Genomic DNA, 13,646 nt, shown 5'->3' on the forward strand with positions numbered 1-13,646 from the left:
AGAGGAAAGCAGATGTCGGGGCCCCCTCTCATCTGCGTGGAGACACCGTGGGCTACGAGGCAGCCTCCTGCACACGGCCCCCGAGCAGCAGGATCCTGGGTCAGAGGAGCCTCTTGCCCCAGCAATACGACCCTCTGAAAGTTACCACTAATTCAGGCCAGGTCCCCAAACTCCTCAGCGTCTCCCTGCCTGAAACGCCAGCCCCAGTCCTCCAGGGGTTGGTGGCTCGGGCAGCCAGGGGCGTGCGCAGCCGGGCGGGGAGCACCCACCTGGCTGAAGGAGTCCAGGCTGACGCCGTGGTCGAGGAGGAAGCGCCGGACTTCTTGGACGAGCTGGGTCTCCCCCAGGGCCACACGCACGGCCACGCTGCCCCTGGTCTCCTGTGGGAGAGGAAAGGGACCCGCTGGCTGCCGGCTGGGAGACACAGCTGGCCTCCACCATCCAAGGGCCCAAGAGGCAGGCTTGGGCCAGCCTGGCTGCCTCAGTGCACCCCCACCGCCTCGAGGCCCCCATGGCTTTGGCTCCCCGAGGCCACCGCTCCAGCTTCACATCCCACCTCCGCGCCTTGCTCCCCCACTCAGGACATGCCGCTGCTCCTCCCACAGGACAAGTTCATTCCCACCTCCAGCTCTTGCACTTGCCGACCCTGGCCTTGACGGCCCTCACCCCATGTTCCCTCGCCTTCTGCATAAACATCAGCTGAACGACCTTCCCTCCCAACCAGCCGCCACTGGGGGGCCCAGCATGGCGGCCACTCGCCACAAGTGCCTACTGAGCACGTGAATCGTGGTGAGTCAGAATCAAGGTGCACAGTAGGTACAAAATACACGCCAGATTTTATACACTTAGTAGGAAGACAGAGAACGTAGAATACCTCAATAATTTCTATCGACCAGTATCAAAAGGACAATATTTTAGATATACTTGGTTCATTGAAATGCATTAATTCCACCTGTTTCTTCTTGTTAGATTTTGAAAATATGGCTACCAGAACATTTACAATTCCTATGAGGCGAATGGTCGGTTTCTCCTGGACAGCGCTGATCTCGAGTGCCTGATAAGGGCCAATGACCTCGGGTCAAAAGCTCATGTAGCTCAAGTGGTTGAGCACCGGCTTCCCACATACAAGGTCCCAGGTTTGATCCCCGGTACCTGCTATAAACAAACAAACAAAAAAACCAACTTTCATTGGGGAGCAGGTGTAGCTCAGTGGCTGAGTGCCTGCTTCCTACATACAAGGTCCTGGGTTCCATCCCCGGTACCTCCTAAAAAAAAAGCTCACAGGCCAAACCAATGGTGTCTCTTGCTGACAGGCTGCAAACACAACATACTTTTGGTTTAGCATAAGATTAACAGAGCACCACGCAGCTGGCGGAGGGTACACTCTAGAGGAAGTACCTGCTCTGGAAAGGCTAGCCAGATGGATGGGGGTGAGTCAGAGGAACAGGTTAGCCTTCGGGGGGGGGGGGGGGAGAGGGGAACGGGTGGGGGTGTGAGCTCAGGGAGCAAGAGGGCAGGCGCCTCTCAGAGGGATGTGCCGTGGTTCCCAGCAAGGGCACCTGGGGGCACCCCCTCCACCTCCCTCCAGGTGTGCCTCCCCGGGCCTCAGTTTCTAGCCCTGGTAAAGGGGGACACTAGAGCACCCGCCGTCCAGGGCTGTCCTGAGGATGACCAGGCTCTGCTTTGTGAGAAGCCCCCGGCACAGCATGCAGCACACCCGACTGCTCACGGAAGGCTCCCTGCCAGGTCACGATCAAGTACGTTCACCGGTGTAGCTTCACCCGCAGTCCCAAGCAGCCAGGGCTGGAGGAGGGCTGGGATGTGCCCGCTCCCCAAGCCAAGGGCCCCCTGGAAAGGCCCAAGGGGATACCCATGACTTTGGCTTCAGGGCCCCGGCACGAGCCCCTACTCTGCAGCCCGCGTGCTAGGCTTTCTCCCCTAAGCTTGCAGCACCAATGGGACTCACGTGGTCAAACACTTGACTCTTGGTGGCATTGTACTTCTGTGCGACGGCATCGGCCACGGCATTTGGCCCCATGAACAGTGTGTTCCAGTTGTGGGAGCTGAAGGGGGACAGAACAGTGAGGTCAGGGCCCGGCTGAAGAGGGAACAGCCTTTCAGATGCAAGACCTCCGCGGACAGGGCCTGAGGCTGGCCCAGCTGAGCACAAGAAGCCTCCTCCCCCCTCCAAGTCGCCTGTCACAGCCAAGTACACCGGCCCGCTGACAGCACATGTGCGCACATCTCCACAGCTCTCGAGTGCTCCCTCCGTGCCAGGGCACAAGCGCTTTGCCCGTGTTAACTCAGCCTATTCACACGACTGCTCAGAGGTGTGGCGTAGCGCTATTATTTCCCCCATTTTGCAGATGCAGAATGGCTCGGCAAGGTAAACCACCAGGAGACAGAGAAGCTGGACAGCGTGGGAAGGCTGGGGCGAGGGGCTCGAGGACCTGGAGCTGCTGGCCTTGTCCCTGCTCTCCTTCTTCTTCTTGTAGGACGACCCTGCGGCATCCTTGTCTTCGCTGGCTTCCTTCTTGATGGTGGACGGCAGCACGTGGAGCATCCTGCCCTGGAGGGGACGAGACGGAGTGAACAAAAGCCCACCCTCAGGGCCGTCCAGGGCTGTCGTAGCCAGACAGGGGACAGGGCATCGGGTGGAATGAGCCAGCGGCCACCCTTCGCCCAGAATGGGGCCTGGCCAAGTGACAGAGGACACGGGGACCGGTCGTGGCGGCTGTTAGACAATGCCGCACACAGGAGGCTCTGGCTCCTGGGGGACCTGTGCGGCGCCCGGTCCCTGCACACGGTGGTGAGAATGTGGGCGCCTCCAGAACATGCCAACCTGGCAACCACGAGGACACAGGCCCGTCATGAACAGAAGAGGGAACAAGAGGGAAGAGGGAGATGAGGGAGCCTGGGGCTCATGGCTGGGTGCCAAGCACACGTGCTGGGTGGCTCGGGAAAGCCAAGAGGCCTTTCTCATGTCCTCCTGTGGCCACTTTAAAGGGACCATGGGATAATTCCTTTCTTCCTTATTCCTCTCCCAAGGGGACAGATCTGTCTCCCAAGGGGACAGGTCCACAAATAGTTTCTAAGTGCCCGTCAGGTGCCAAGCAATGCTCCATGGGCTAGAGGTGTATCAAAGAACGGGCAGAGCAGACCCTGTCCTCAGAGGGCTTGCGCTCAGGCTGTTGAGGGAACGGTGGCAGCTTGGCACGCCGTCGCTACGTTTTCATGCGTGCGCACCCTCTGCGATCACCTGAGCCCAGCAGCCAGCCCCCCGCCCCGCGAGCCGCACCTGGAACACCTGCCCGTCCACCTCTGCGTAGGCCTTCACCGCGTGCTCGGGGAACATGAAGGTGACGAAGGCAAAGCCTTTGGGTTTCTTGGTCAGGCTGTCGATGGGGCAGTGGAGCTCGGACAGGGGACCTGAGGACGGAGGGAGTGTCAGTGCGCTGCGGGCCGGGGCCGGCCTGAGCCCTGGGGACCAACGTGCCGGGCACCAGTACGGCCGCTGGCTCCAACGGTAAGAGCATCAGATGCTGCCTGGGTGACCTGAGAGGTCAGGGGTGGCCTTCGTGAGCCTTCACAGTCTCGGCTAGGTGAAAGGGCACACGAAGAGCCGCGGACACGCGGAGAGCCGCGAGCTCCGCGGGCAGCAGGGAGGGCTCGCTGAGCTCACACAGCAGGGCCTGGCACGGTTAGTGCCGTCCAAGTGTCGACTGTGACACCGTCACCCTCGTAGGGAGGGAACCCATGTCTGAAAGTGTTTCTACTCTCAACGCCAGGGGTGACCACATCCGCTACTTGGTCTGTCTTCCAGAAGGATTGTTCCAGTCTAGACAAGCTCCTCTCCTCTAAAGGTGGGCAAGTTAGCAGGGGACAGAGGCTGGAGGGGACCCCAGTTTTCCTGATGGCAAAGCCCTGCTCAGAGCCTCCTTGTCCCTGCAGGGCCCACGCCAGGCACCCAACAACCTTGTCGATCACCCACCACCCACGGCATGCCTCCAAAGACAGTCTGGAGAGCAAGACTTTAAAAAGCAAAGTGTTTGGAAATCCAGGGACTCTGTTTAATACCATCAGTTACTGGTTTCAAACACTGAGTGGCAAGAGTTTGGGGAACAAGGGACACCTCAAGAAGACACATTCAAATCCCTTTGGTTCAGAGGTGAGAGTGCAAGTTCAGAGAGCAAAGCATGCCTCAACGCCACCTTCGGTTGCGTGCTCTGCTCCCCCTTATGGACATCATGCCATCGAATCCTCAAAGCACCTCGGGGGCAGTGAGCCCCATTTTACAGATAAGAAAACAGAGGCAAGAGAGGTGCAGCCATTTGGGGCAAGAGCGAACAGGAGGCAGCTGGGACTGGGACATCTGAGTCGGGAGCCGCCTCGTCACCCACCATGCTGTGGGTGCTTGCGGCGAGCGCAGGGGCCGCGCCCCTACCGTATTTGGAGAAGAGCTTCTCCAGGTCCTCCTCGGTGCTGGTGTAGGGCAGATTCCGCACGAAGAGCCGCCCCGAGTCGGCCAGGTCCTCCTCCTCTTCGTTCTCCCCGAGCGTCCGGCCCCGCCACGGCCTGGCGCTGCTCGGCAGGGGCCCCCTGGCCGCAGGGACGCTCTGCTCCCTGAACACCTCGATGTAGCGCCCACCTGCACAAGCACAAGAGCAGAGGCTCGGCGAGGGAGCCCGGAACGTGCCAGCGGCGCCTGGCTGACCGCGCCCACCTCCTCCCTGCTGCCTTCCGAGATGCCACGGCCAAGGCAGCTGCCCACCACGTCTGCCAACCGAGCCGGTTCCTTTCCCCCCAGTGTCACTCGTCCTGCAGTTTGAGCTGCAGCCCACGGGGACACCTGACTGTGCCAGCCCCCACGGCCATGATCCAGCCTCTCGATTCCAGACACTGCCTGGCTACCATCCGCTGGCCCTTGTCACTGCTCTTCCTCCCACGGCTGGCTGACTACTTATATGCTTTGCCCTGTGGACCTGACCAGACTGCGACTGTCGCCATCTCCTCCACGTGCAGAGGAGGTGCCATCAATACTGGCGCCTGGAAAAGTGGATTTGGTTCAACTGATAGGGCATCTCCTACCACACGGGAGGTCCAGGGTTCAAACCCAGGCCTCCTGGCCTTGTGGCGAGTTGGCCTATGTACAGTGCTGATGCGCACAAGGAGTGCCGTGCCACGCAGGGGTGTCCCCTGTGTGGAGTCCCACATGCAAGGAGAGCGCCCCGTAAGGAGTATGCCCCGTAAGAAGAGCTGCCCCGCACGAAGGAAGTGCAGCCTGCCCAGGAGTGGGGCCATACACGTGGAAAGCTGACGCAATAAGATGACGCAACAAAAAGACACACATATTTCCTGTGCCGCTAACAAGAATTCAAGCGCAAAGAGAATACACAGCGAATGGACACAGAGAGCAGACAACGGGGGTGCGGGAAGGGGAGAGAAATAAATAAATATATATGTATACTGGCACCTGGCTTGCCGCCAAGAGCCCTTAGGGTCCCTCACCTCCCTGAGAGGACCCAGGCCTTCACCAGGGGTCAGGAGCCAGAGCTGAACGCCAGGGGCGGGTCAAGGATCGCGACCCTAGACACTGCTCAGGCGTCACCAACCTCAGGGAACTTGCCCCTGCTACGCCCTCTCCTGGAACCCCCTGCCCCACATAAGCACAAGGCCACCTTCCTGCAAGGCCCAGCAGACATGCTTCTGTTTGGATCCTGGTCCTCTCCCCGGCCCTGGCCTACTAGACTTTTCTCCTGGCCCTGGACCGTGTTTGTTCAGCTGTTAACGCATGTCTTTGCTTTTCTGCTTGACTGCACTTGCCTCCCCCAGCTCTACCTCAGTTTCCCCTATGCCAGCACTGGGAGGGCTGGGTGGGTCTGGGTTGCTCCCCACTCCATCTCCAGCACCCCGAGGCCTGGCCCCCAGCGGACACTGGGTAAACACGTGTGGATGTGATGCACGGATGGACCATGCCCCGCGGCCCCCCCAGGGAAGCCCCAGCCCCGGGTCCCTCACCCATGTACTCCCTGTTGCACTTCAGAGCTTTCTTCACTTCCTCGTCACTGCTGAAGTCCACGAAGACGTAACCTGAGGGGCCAAGGTCGAAAGTGAGACCTGCGGGCAACCTCAGGCGAACCGTATGTGCCAGGTGTTCAGGAAGCCCAATAGGGGTGGGGGAAGCCTCTTATTTCTGCCAAATCCCCAAAGTATTTAACACAAACAGATATCATGGCCCCCGGCCCAGCATCCACGCAGTGCAGCCCGAGCTGTCTGTGCCCTCCAGCCCAGCAGCTCCCCACAGCCCTGCCCAGGGCTGCACAGCGCTGACCACTCGCACATGTGCCCTTCCTGCTCCCCTTTCTGGTCCCCAAAAGCCCTGTGAGATGGGGGGCATGGTTAACAATCACCAACGCCAACAGGGGTGCCCGCAGAGCGCTGCAGAGCTCAGCGCTGGTTTCTTGACGCTGTACACATATCAGCACTCTGATTCCTCACGTGATGGGACAGGCTGTCCCGATTGCCTGGAGGCCAAAAGCTGAGGCGGTAGCCCCTCACGCGACATCCCGGGGCTCCTAAGTGGCTGGGGCAGGGGCTCCGGAGTCTGTGCTCTGAATCCCCACACCTCACACAGGCGACCGGGTCTCATGACCGTGTCCTGGTCGGCTGACAAGGAGATGGAGCTGGTGCCCGGGAAGCGGGTTTTCATGCTAACTAGAGAGCCACAGGAGAAATGGGAACCCACAGAGGTGGGCGAGAGCCTCGCTGAGGCAGGGACACTTTCTTCCCTGGCTGCCGGCCCAGGCAGACCTCAACCGCTCTGCCCTCAGCAGCCTCTCCTTGGCCGAGGACAGCCTGCACGGCCTCCTGGACCACAGGTCTCAGCCTGGCTCTCCAGGAAGCATCGACTTGACTGCTGCATTCCCCGCAGCCTGCCCCCCGGCCAGCTGTGGGCTCAGGCAGGCTCCCACCTCCCCAGGTGCGGGTCCTTCCTTCCTGCAGGTTCCCTGCCACAGGGTAGACAGAAGCTGGGGCTCCAGAGCTGAGGGGGCATGTGAGCTACCCAGAGCGGGCACCTGGGCAGGGGGCGGCATGGGGGGGCCACACCCCACATTCTCATTCAGAGGGCTACCTGCTGGCAGAGCTGCGGAGGGCCCCTGTACAGCAAACCCCAGGACCTGTGAGTGTCAGGTGAGCACACGGGGATAAGAAGTGTAGGCTGAGCGCGAGAACAAGGGAAACTTGGTTGAAAATCCGCAGGGGCAGGTGACACGCGGCAAGCCCGTCCCAGTAGGTCAAGCCACAGCCACAGAGCTGAGGGCCCCGACAGAAAAGGAAACGGCTGCCTGGAAAATCTCTTCCTTATTTAACTTTCGTCTCGGCCCCTGCCTCTCCACCCTGCCCGGCTGCGTCCCCGCCCTCACCAGTTTTGTTCCCATGAGCATTCCTCACGATCCGAATGGCCACTGGTTTCAGAGGTGCCAGGAATTCCATAACGTTTTTCTGTAGGGAAGAAAGTTTTGCCCGTTAGGTCCAATGAAGAAGACGTGCACCCCGATAAGGAGATATGGGACAAATCCATGGATTCAGAAAGGACTTGAGTGCTTTGTCCCTTACGGTTTCTCTCTTTCCCTTAAACAGTGGCTTTTCTTCATTGTAAAATAAAAGCAACTTGGAAAAACTCTGAAGGAAAATTGGGAAATAAAATCAATATTGTAATTATGAATATAAAACAGCAAAGTCATCATCAGCTTGCTAAGGCATTGTTTGTGATCTTTTTAGGTACTTGGGATTAAATCAGCTTTTATCACTCCTCATCAAAGCATGAAGATCTGTCCATGTTATTTCACTTACATCAACTTCAACTGCTATCGTTTATGGGCCCTGATTGCCTCCATCATATCCCTGTTGTTGGACACGCGAGGCGATTGCAAAACATTTTCAAAAAATGAACACACACAAGAAGTATGAAATTTCAGTGCATACTGAAAAGTCTAAACGAGAAAACAAAAATGCCCCAGTCGCTCTTGCTAACTTTTTTTTTAGGAGGTACCAGGGCGTGAACCCAGGGCCTCATACGTGGGAAGCAGGTGCTCAACCACTGGGCTACATCCACTCCCCAATGAAAGCTGTTTTTTGTTTGTTGGTTTGGTTTTAAGAGATCCAAGGGATTGAACCAGGGACTTTGTACATGGGAAGCAGGTGCTCAATGATGAGCTACAGCCGTTCATACTTTTTAAAAAAATTAAACGTACAGAAATATTTGTACCACTCAGTGCCCCAGCGGATGTGATTTTGAGGGCCAGGCCATGGTGGTACAAGATTAAGATAAAACATTGCAAAATAAATGGAAAGCAATCCAACAAAGTTCTGCTGTTTCCCACTACCACTTTGATTTTTTTTTTTCAAATGTCAAATTGTTAAATTCTTTCAAAAAAAAATGTAGGTGCCTACTGGGAAATCCTGCACACTCTACCACAATCCCACTTGTTTTGACAACCAGAAAATGTCTCTGAACACTGCCAGTGTCCCTTAGGGGCAAAATCCCCCTTCCCCCGGAGAAGTTATGTTAATTGCTTCCCAAGTGATAGAACTTAAAGGTTGTGTTCAGTTTCCTGCCTTTAAAAATAAATTGGCAAATATATTAAATTGGAGTTATGATAATAAAAGAATGCATCAGTGGCCATCCTTGTAGAATCACCTTGGTATTCTTTTTTTTGAAAAAATTTTTATTTGCCTTTTTAAAAAAAAGATACATAGATCACAAAAAATGTTACATTAAAAAATATGAGAGGTTCCCAATGACCCCACCCCCCACCCCTCCCACATCAACAACCTCTTCCATTATCATGGCACATCCACTGCACCCGGCAAATACATTCTGGAGAACCGCTGTACCACATGGACAGGGGTCCACATTGTAGTCCACACTCTCCCCCAGTCCAGCCAGCGGGCCACAGCAGGACACACAACGTCCAGCATCCGTCCTGGCAGCACCACGCAGGACAACTCCAGATCCCGAAAATTCCCCCACACCATATCTCTTCTTCTATCTCCCGACCATCAGCAGCCACCAGGGCCACCCTCTCCACATCACTACTACAATTACTTCCCTTACGAACCACAATAGTTCACCTTGGTATTCTTGGTATTCACCTATAGGGCAAATTCCTAGGGAGGCCACAGGGAGGCCCAAAGGTATATGTTCTTCATTTTAACTGACACTTCCAAGTTGCCCTCAAAAGGGTGCACCACACACTTCCACCAACAGTGTATAAAGTATTCATCAGGGAAGCGGACTTGGCCCAGTGGTTAGGGCGTCCGTCTACCACATGGGAGGTCTGCATTTAAACCCCGGGTCGCCTTGACCCGTGTGGAGCTGGCCCATGCGCAGTGCTGATGCGCGCAGGGAGTGCTGCCACACAGGGGTATGCCCCGTGTACGGGAGCCCCACGCGCAAGGAGTGCACCCATAAGGAGAGCCGCCCGGTGAGAAAGAAAGTGCAGCCTGCCCAGGAATGGCGCTGCACACACGGAGAGGTGACACAAGATGACACAACAAAAAGAGAGAGATTCCCGTGCCGCTGACAACAACAGAGGTGGACAAAGACGACGCAGCAAATAGACACAGAGAACAGACGGGGGGGGGGGGGGGGGGAGGCGGGATACAAAGAAAAACAAAAAAAACAACCACACACTAAAAAAATAATAATAAAATATTCATCAAACTTGAAACTTTTTTTTGCCATTTTGGCATGTGAAAAATGGAATCTCTCAGTTTTGATTTGTATTTCTTAGTTGCACTCAAGCATCTTTATTAGCCCTTTGAATTCTTTTTTCTGGAAGATCTCATCTCATTCACCCACTTTCCATTGGGTCATGTGTCTTTTGCTTATCCATCTGGATGAGCTCTTTGTAAGTTTAAGAAATTGGTTTTCATCTGCCATATGTGACAAGTGTTTGTTTATGTTTTTACTTTCTTTATGCCATCTGTTGCCACACTGAAATTTTAATTTTTATGAAGCCAAATTTACCCATCTTTTTCTTCCTGACTACCAAGTTTTCATAGTGCTTAGAAAGGCAATCTCCATTCCAAGACTATAAGTAAATCCATCAATGCTTTCTCTTAGAACTTCTATTGTTCCGTTTTATTTATGATTAAATATCTCATGCACCTGAACTTTATCTTGCTATTAGGAATAAGGCAGTGGTCCACCTTTTCCTCCTTCAAAAACATTAGGTGGTCCCATTCCCTTTTATAGAGCAATCTCTCTTCTCTGCATTGGTATGAATTACCCATTATCCTAAAGGCACTAAACCAAATTCCCATACACATCTGGCTCCACTTCTAGAACCTATTCTGTTCCGCAAACTTGCCAACTCCTTTGGCCTGAGGCAGGCCGCTGTATTTAGTACAATATCAGGGAAGAGAGGGCCTTCTCCCTCAGCGTGTTCCAGGCCACTCTTCCTTGTAAGATTTCTTTCCAGAGAAGGTTTTCAATAAATTCAGATTCCCTAACATTCTCCCCACTTCAATTCTGATGAAACTAAAATCATGATATTCTTTAAGGGTTGAAAAACAAAAAAGAAGAATATGCTATAAAGACCACCTGGCTCACCAAGCCTGCTGTGGCAGTTTGATATTATTTATGAGTTCCAAAAGGAGATACTGATTATGTTTGTGAACTGGGCTGTTCCGCTGGGCATGATACCCTTCGACTGATTTAAATTCAAAGGTTTCTTTGATTATATCAATCAGGGTGACTGTTTGAGTCCCCACCCCCTTGGTGGACTATATAAACAAGACACTCATACAGGAGATACTCAGAGGAACAGAGAGGGCTTCATAGACAAAGAGGAGAGAACTTGTCAGCTTTGATCCAGCGGCCCCGGGAAGAGAGATGAGCCATTCGCCTGACAGTTGGCAGCTGACCTTGTGAAGAGACCAGGGCAGCTGAGCCCAGAAAGAAACGAGCCCTCCAGCTACAGCAGAGGTCGGAGAAAGCTGGCCCCATGGAGCTTAAAAAGAAAGAGGAAGGCTTACCTCTTGCAGATGTCACCTGCCATCTTGTTTCAACACACACCAACAGACTTCGGTGAGGAACCAACCTTGAGTTAACTCTTTAGGCCTTGTGACGTAAGCTTCTACCCCAAATAAACACCCTTTTTAAAAGCCAACGGAAGTCCAGTACTTTGCATCAGCACCCCTTTGGCTAATACACCCGTGAACCCCTTGTCCTTGTCCTCAGTGAGTACGTACCTCGGTAACGTTGAATGGGGCTCCCCGCAGCTTCACGGTGTGAGGAGTGGTGGGTTCCTTCAGGTTCGCTGGTTTCTCCATCTGGGTGACCACCAAGAGCAAACAGAAATGGCCACAGTGAGTAGCTTGGCACAGGATGCAGGAGGCTGGCACTGACAAGGTGTGTGCTGCCAGGGTGAGCGGGCAATGCCCACAAGGAGGGGAGGCTGGCCAGAGGCAAAAGTGGGAGACGCAGTCTTCCTGTGCACCTGAGAGGAGGGCTGGAGCCAGAGGACAAGCTGTGGGCATGCTAACGGGGGCCCCGGGCTCCACGGAGGGCCAGGGGAACGGGAAGGAGGCTCTGCCATATGGTGCCTTTTTCTCCCACTGCTTTAGGACTTACCTGGTGACAAGCACCAAGCCAGACACTTTGCTGGCACTGTCCTATTGAACCTTTCAAGCAGGCCTATAGGGATTAGAGGTTCATGATCTTTTCCTGCCACTCTGGCATCCAAGCAGTTCTGGAAATCCATTCACTTTTCAGTAACTCATTTGGTCACAAAAGCTGCCCTGACCTGAACTCATCTGCTAGCACGGCCTGATGTGAGTTAACATGATGCTATTTTCCTATCTGGCACAAGTGGTCACACCTTCCCCAAGGAATTATGCATGTGCCTGATTACAGGGTGCTGCCCCAGAGCCCACTGTGGGTGCTCCACTGTACCAGGCTGTCTCTATGAAACCTGACAATTTCTGAATTACAAAATATGCTTAGCCACAAAGCTTCATTTACGAAACAGGAGCTAAGATGAGCATCATTTTATGGGTGAGAACTAGAGCTCACAGTGGTGAGGTATCTCACTCAATGTCAAACAGCGTCTAAGTGTCAGAGCTGTGATCTGAACCCCTGCTCCAACTCCTCTGGAATAAATGTTTTTAGGAGAAAAGAACTGGGTATAGTATTTAGAAGAGATGGAAAATGAAAGGAGGGAGGGGAAAGGGAGGGGAAAGATGGAAAACAAGAGTGAAAAAGAGATGAAGCCTGGAGCTTTGAAAATAAAGGGCTGGAGAAGGGGCTCCTGCTGATAACCAGGCCTGGGTCTGAGTCCCAGCTCTGCTACTTCTCAGCTGTGACCTTGGGCAAGTCGCTTCCCGTCTCTGGGCCTCAGTTTCCTCGCTGATAAAATGAGACAAGAATACCTGCCCCACAGGAGAGTTCTGAGACTCAGGGCTATGGCAGGTATAGGATCCAGCACATAGTAAATGCTCAACAACTAGGCTTAATCCTGGCGATGATTAGCTCACGCCTGTCCACACTGTTAATAAATATAATACAAAGGATAAAACGCTCCATCCATCATCTAGCTCATCTAGAAGGCAGCAGCATCGCTATCTTCATAGGAAATAAACTCAGAGAGGAGACGGGACTTGCCCAAGGTCACCTAGTGAGCCAGTGGCAGAGGCAAGGTCTGAAGCTCGGCTTGCGGACGGCAGAGCTGTTCTTTCCTCTGTATTATATTCCCCAACAAAGGCTACAAGGAAAACACCCCAACACACCCACCTCGACTTTGGCCCCCCGTGGCTTCTGCTTCCCAGCCGGGGCCTCTTGCACTTGGCCAGCCCCCTTCCTCTCCACTTCCTGCGGGGCTGGGTGCGTGGAGGTCTCCTCTCCCTCGTCCTCGCTCCCCGCGTCGCAGTGCACTGCTTCATCTTCACTCTCCTCCTCCTCCTCCGAGGATGATGACGACTCGGCCTTCACCATCTTGGATTTCAGGTAATCCATGTCCGACAGCTCCCTCTGCACAGCCGCCTTGGGTTCAAGGCCTTCCTCGGCTGGAAACACAGGGAGACAGGGCGTCAGTGACAGCGACGCACGGGCCCCGTCTCCCAGCACGAGCGTGGCGGCGTGCAGGCAGGCGCGGATGCCCTTACCTTCCTGAGCCCCACCGGCTCCCTCCTCCTCCTCGCTCTCCTGCCCTGAGTCGGAGTCGAAGTTCAGGTAGTCGTCGGCTGGCCTGCTCTTCCCCTTCAAGGGCTCGGCGGCCAGGGCGTCGTTCGCCCAGGTGGCCACCTGCGTCCGCCTCTGGTGGACTGACAGGAACTCCTGGAACTCGGTGTCTTCCCTCAGCTGGGGACACCGGCGCCGAGGCAGCAGGGCGGTGGAAAGAAGGGAGAAGAGGCAAAGGCCCTGAGGAGGGCGCCAAGAAGGGGGAGAGCACCCTCTACGCTCACTTCCCCCAGTCCCCGGAGGACCCCTAGTGCCAGTGGGGCCTGAGCAGGGCAGGGCGGACGCTTCCCCAGACAAGGAGCCGTGGAGCTGGCCAGGCAGACGAGGGGCGCGGCTCCGTGCTGCCTCCCGCCTCCAGCCGGCCACGGCCCACCCGGGGCGGCCCCACCTGGGTTGGCAG

General features: G+C 55.1%; 1 protein-coding gene across 3 annotated transcripts in view; it reads right to left on the minus strand.

The window, feature by feature from the left end:
• The window catches only part of RBM19 (RNA binding motif protein 19), a 133,093-nt gene that overhangs the window by 113,936 nt on the left and 5,511 nt on the right, over positions 1-13,646 (minus strand). For all 3 annotated transcript variants that reach the window (XM_058281408.2, XM_058281407.2, XM_058281409.2), the window contains exons 5-14: positions 13,171-13,366; positions 12,800-13,071; positions 11,260-11,340; positions 7,425-7,503; positions 6,019-6,090; positions 4,445-4,648; positions 3,299-3,429; positions 2,451-2,569; positions 1,967-2,063; positions 270-380 (exon numbers count right to left, since the gene is read on the minus strand). In XM_058281408.2, the coding sequence (XP_058137391.1) occupies positions 270-380; positions 1,967-2,063; positions 2,451-2,569; positions 3,299-3,429; positions 4,445-4,648; positions 6,019-6,090; positions 7,425-7,503; positions 11,260-11,340; positions 12,800-13,071; positions 13,171-13,366 (1,362 nt within the window). The remainder of the gene's footprint in view (positions 1-269; positions 381-1,966; positions 2,064-2,450; positions 2,570-3,298; positions 3,430-4,444; positions 4,649-6,018; positions 6,091-7,424; positions 7,504-11,259; positions 11,341-12,799; positions 13,072-13,170; positions 13,367-13,646) is intronic.

This window comes from Dasypus novemcinctus, chromosome 19 (assembly GCF_030445035.2).
Source record: "Dasypus novemcinctus isolate mDasNov1 chromosome 19, mDasNov1.1.hap2, whole genome shotgun sequence".
NCBI classification, from domain to species: domain Eukaryota; kingdom Metazoa; phylum Chordata; class Mammalia; order Cingulata; family Dasypodidae; genus Dasypus; species Dasypus novemcinctus.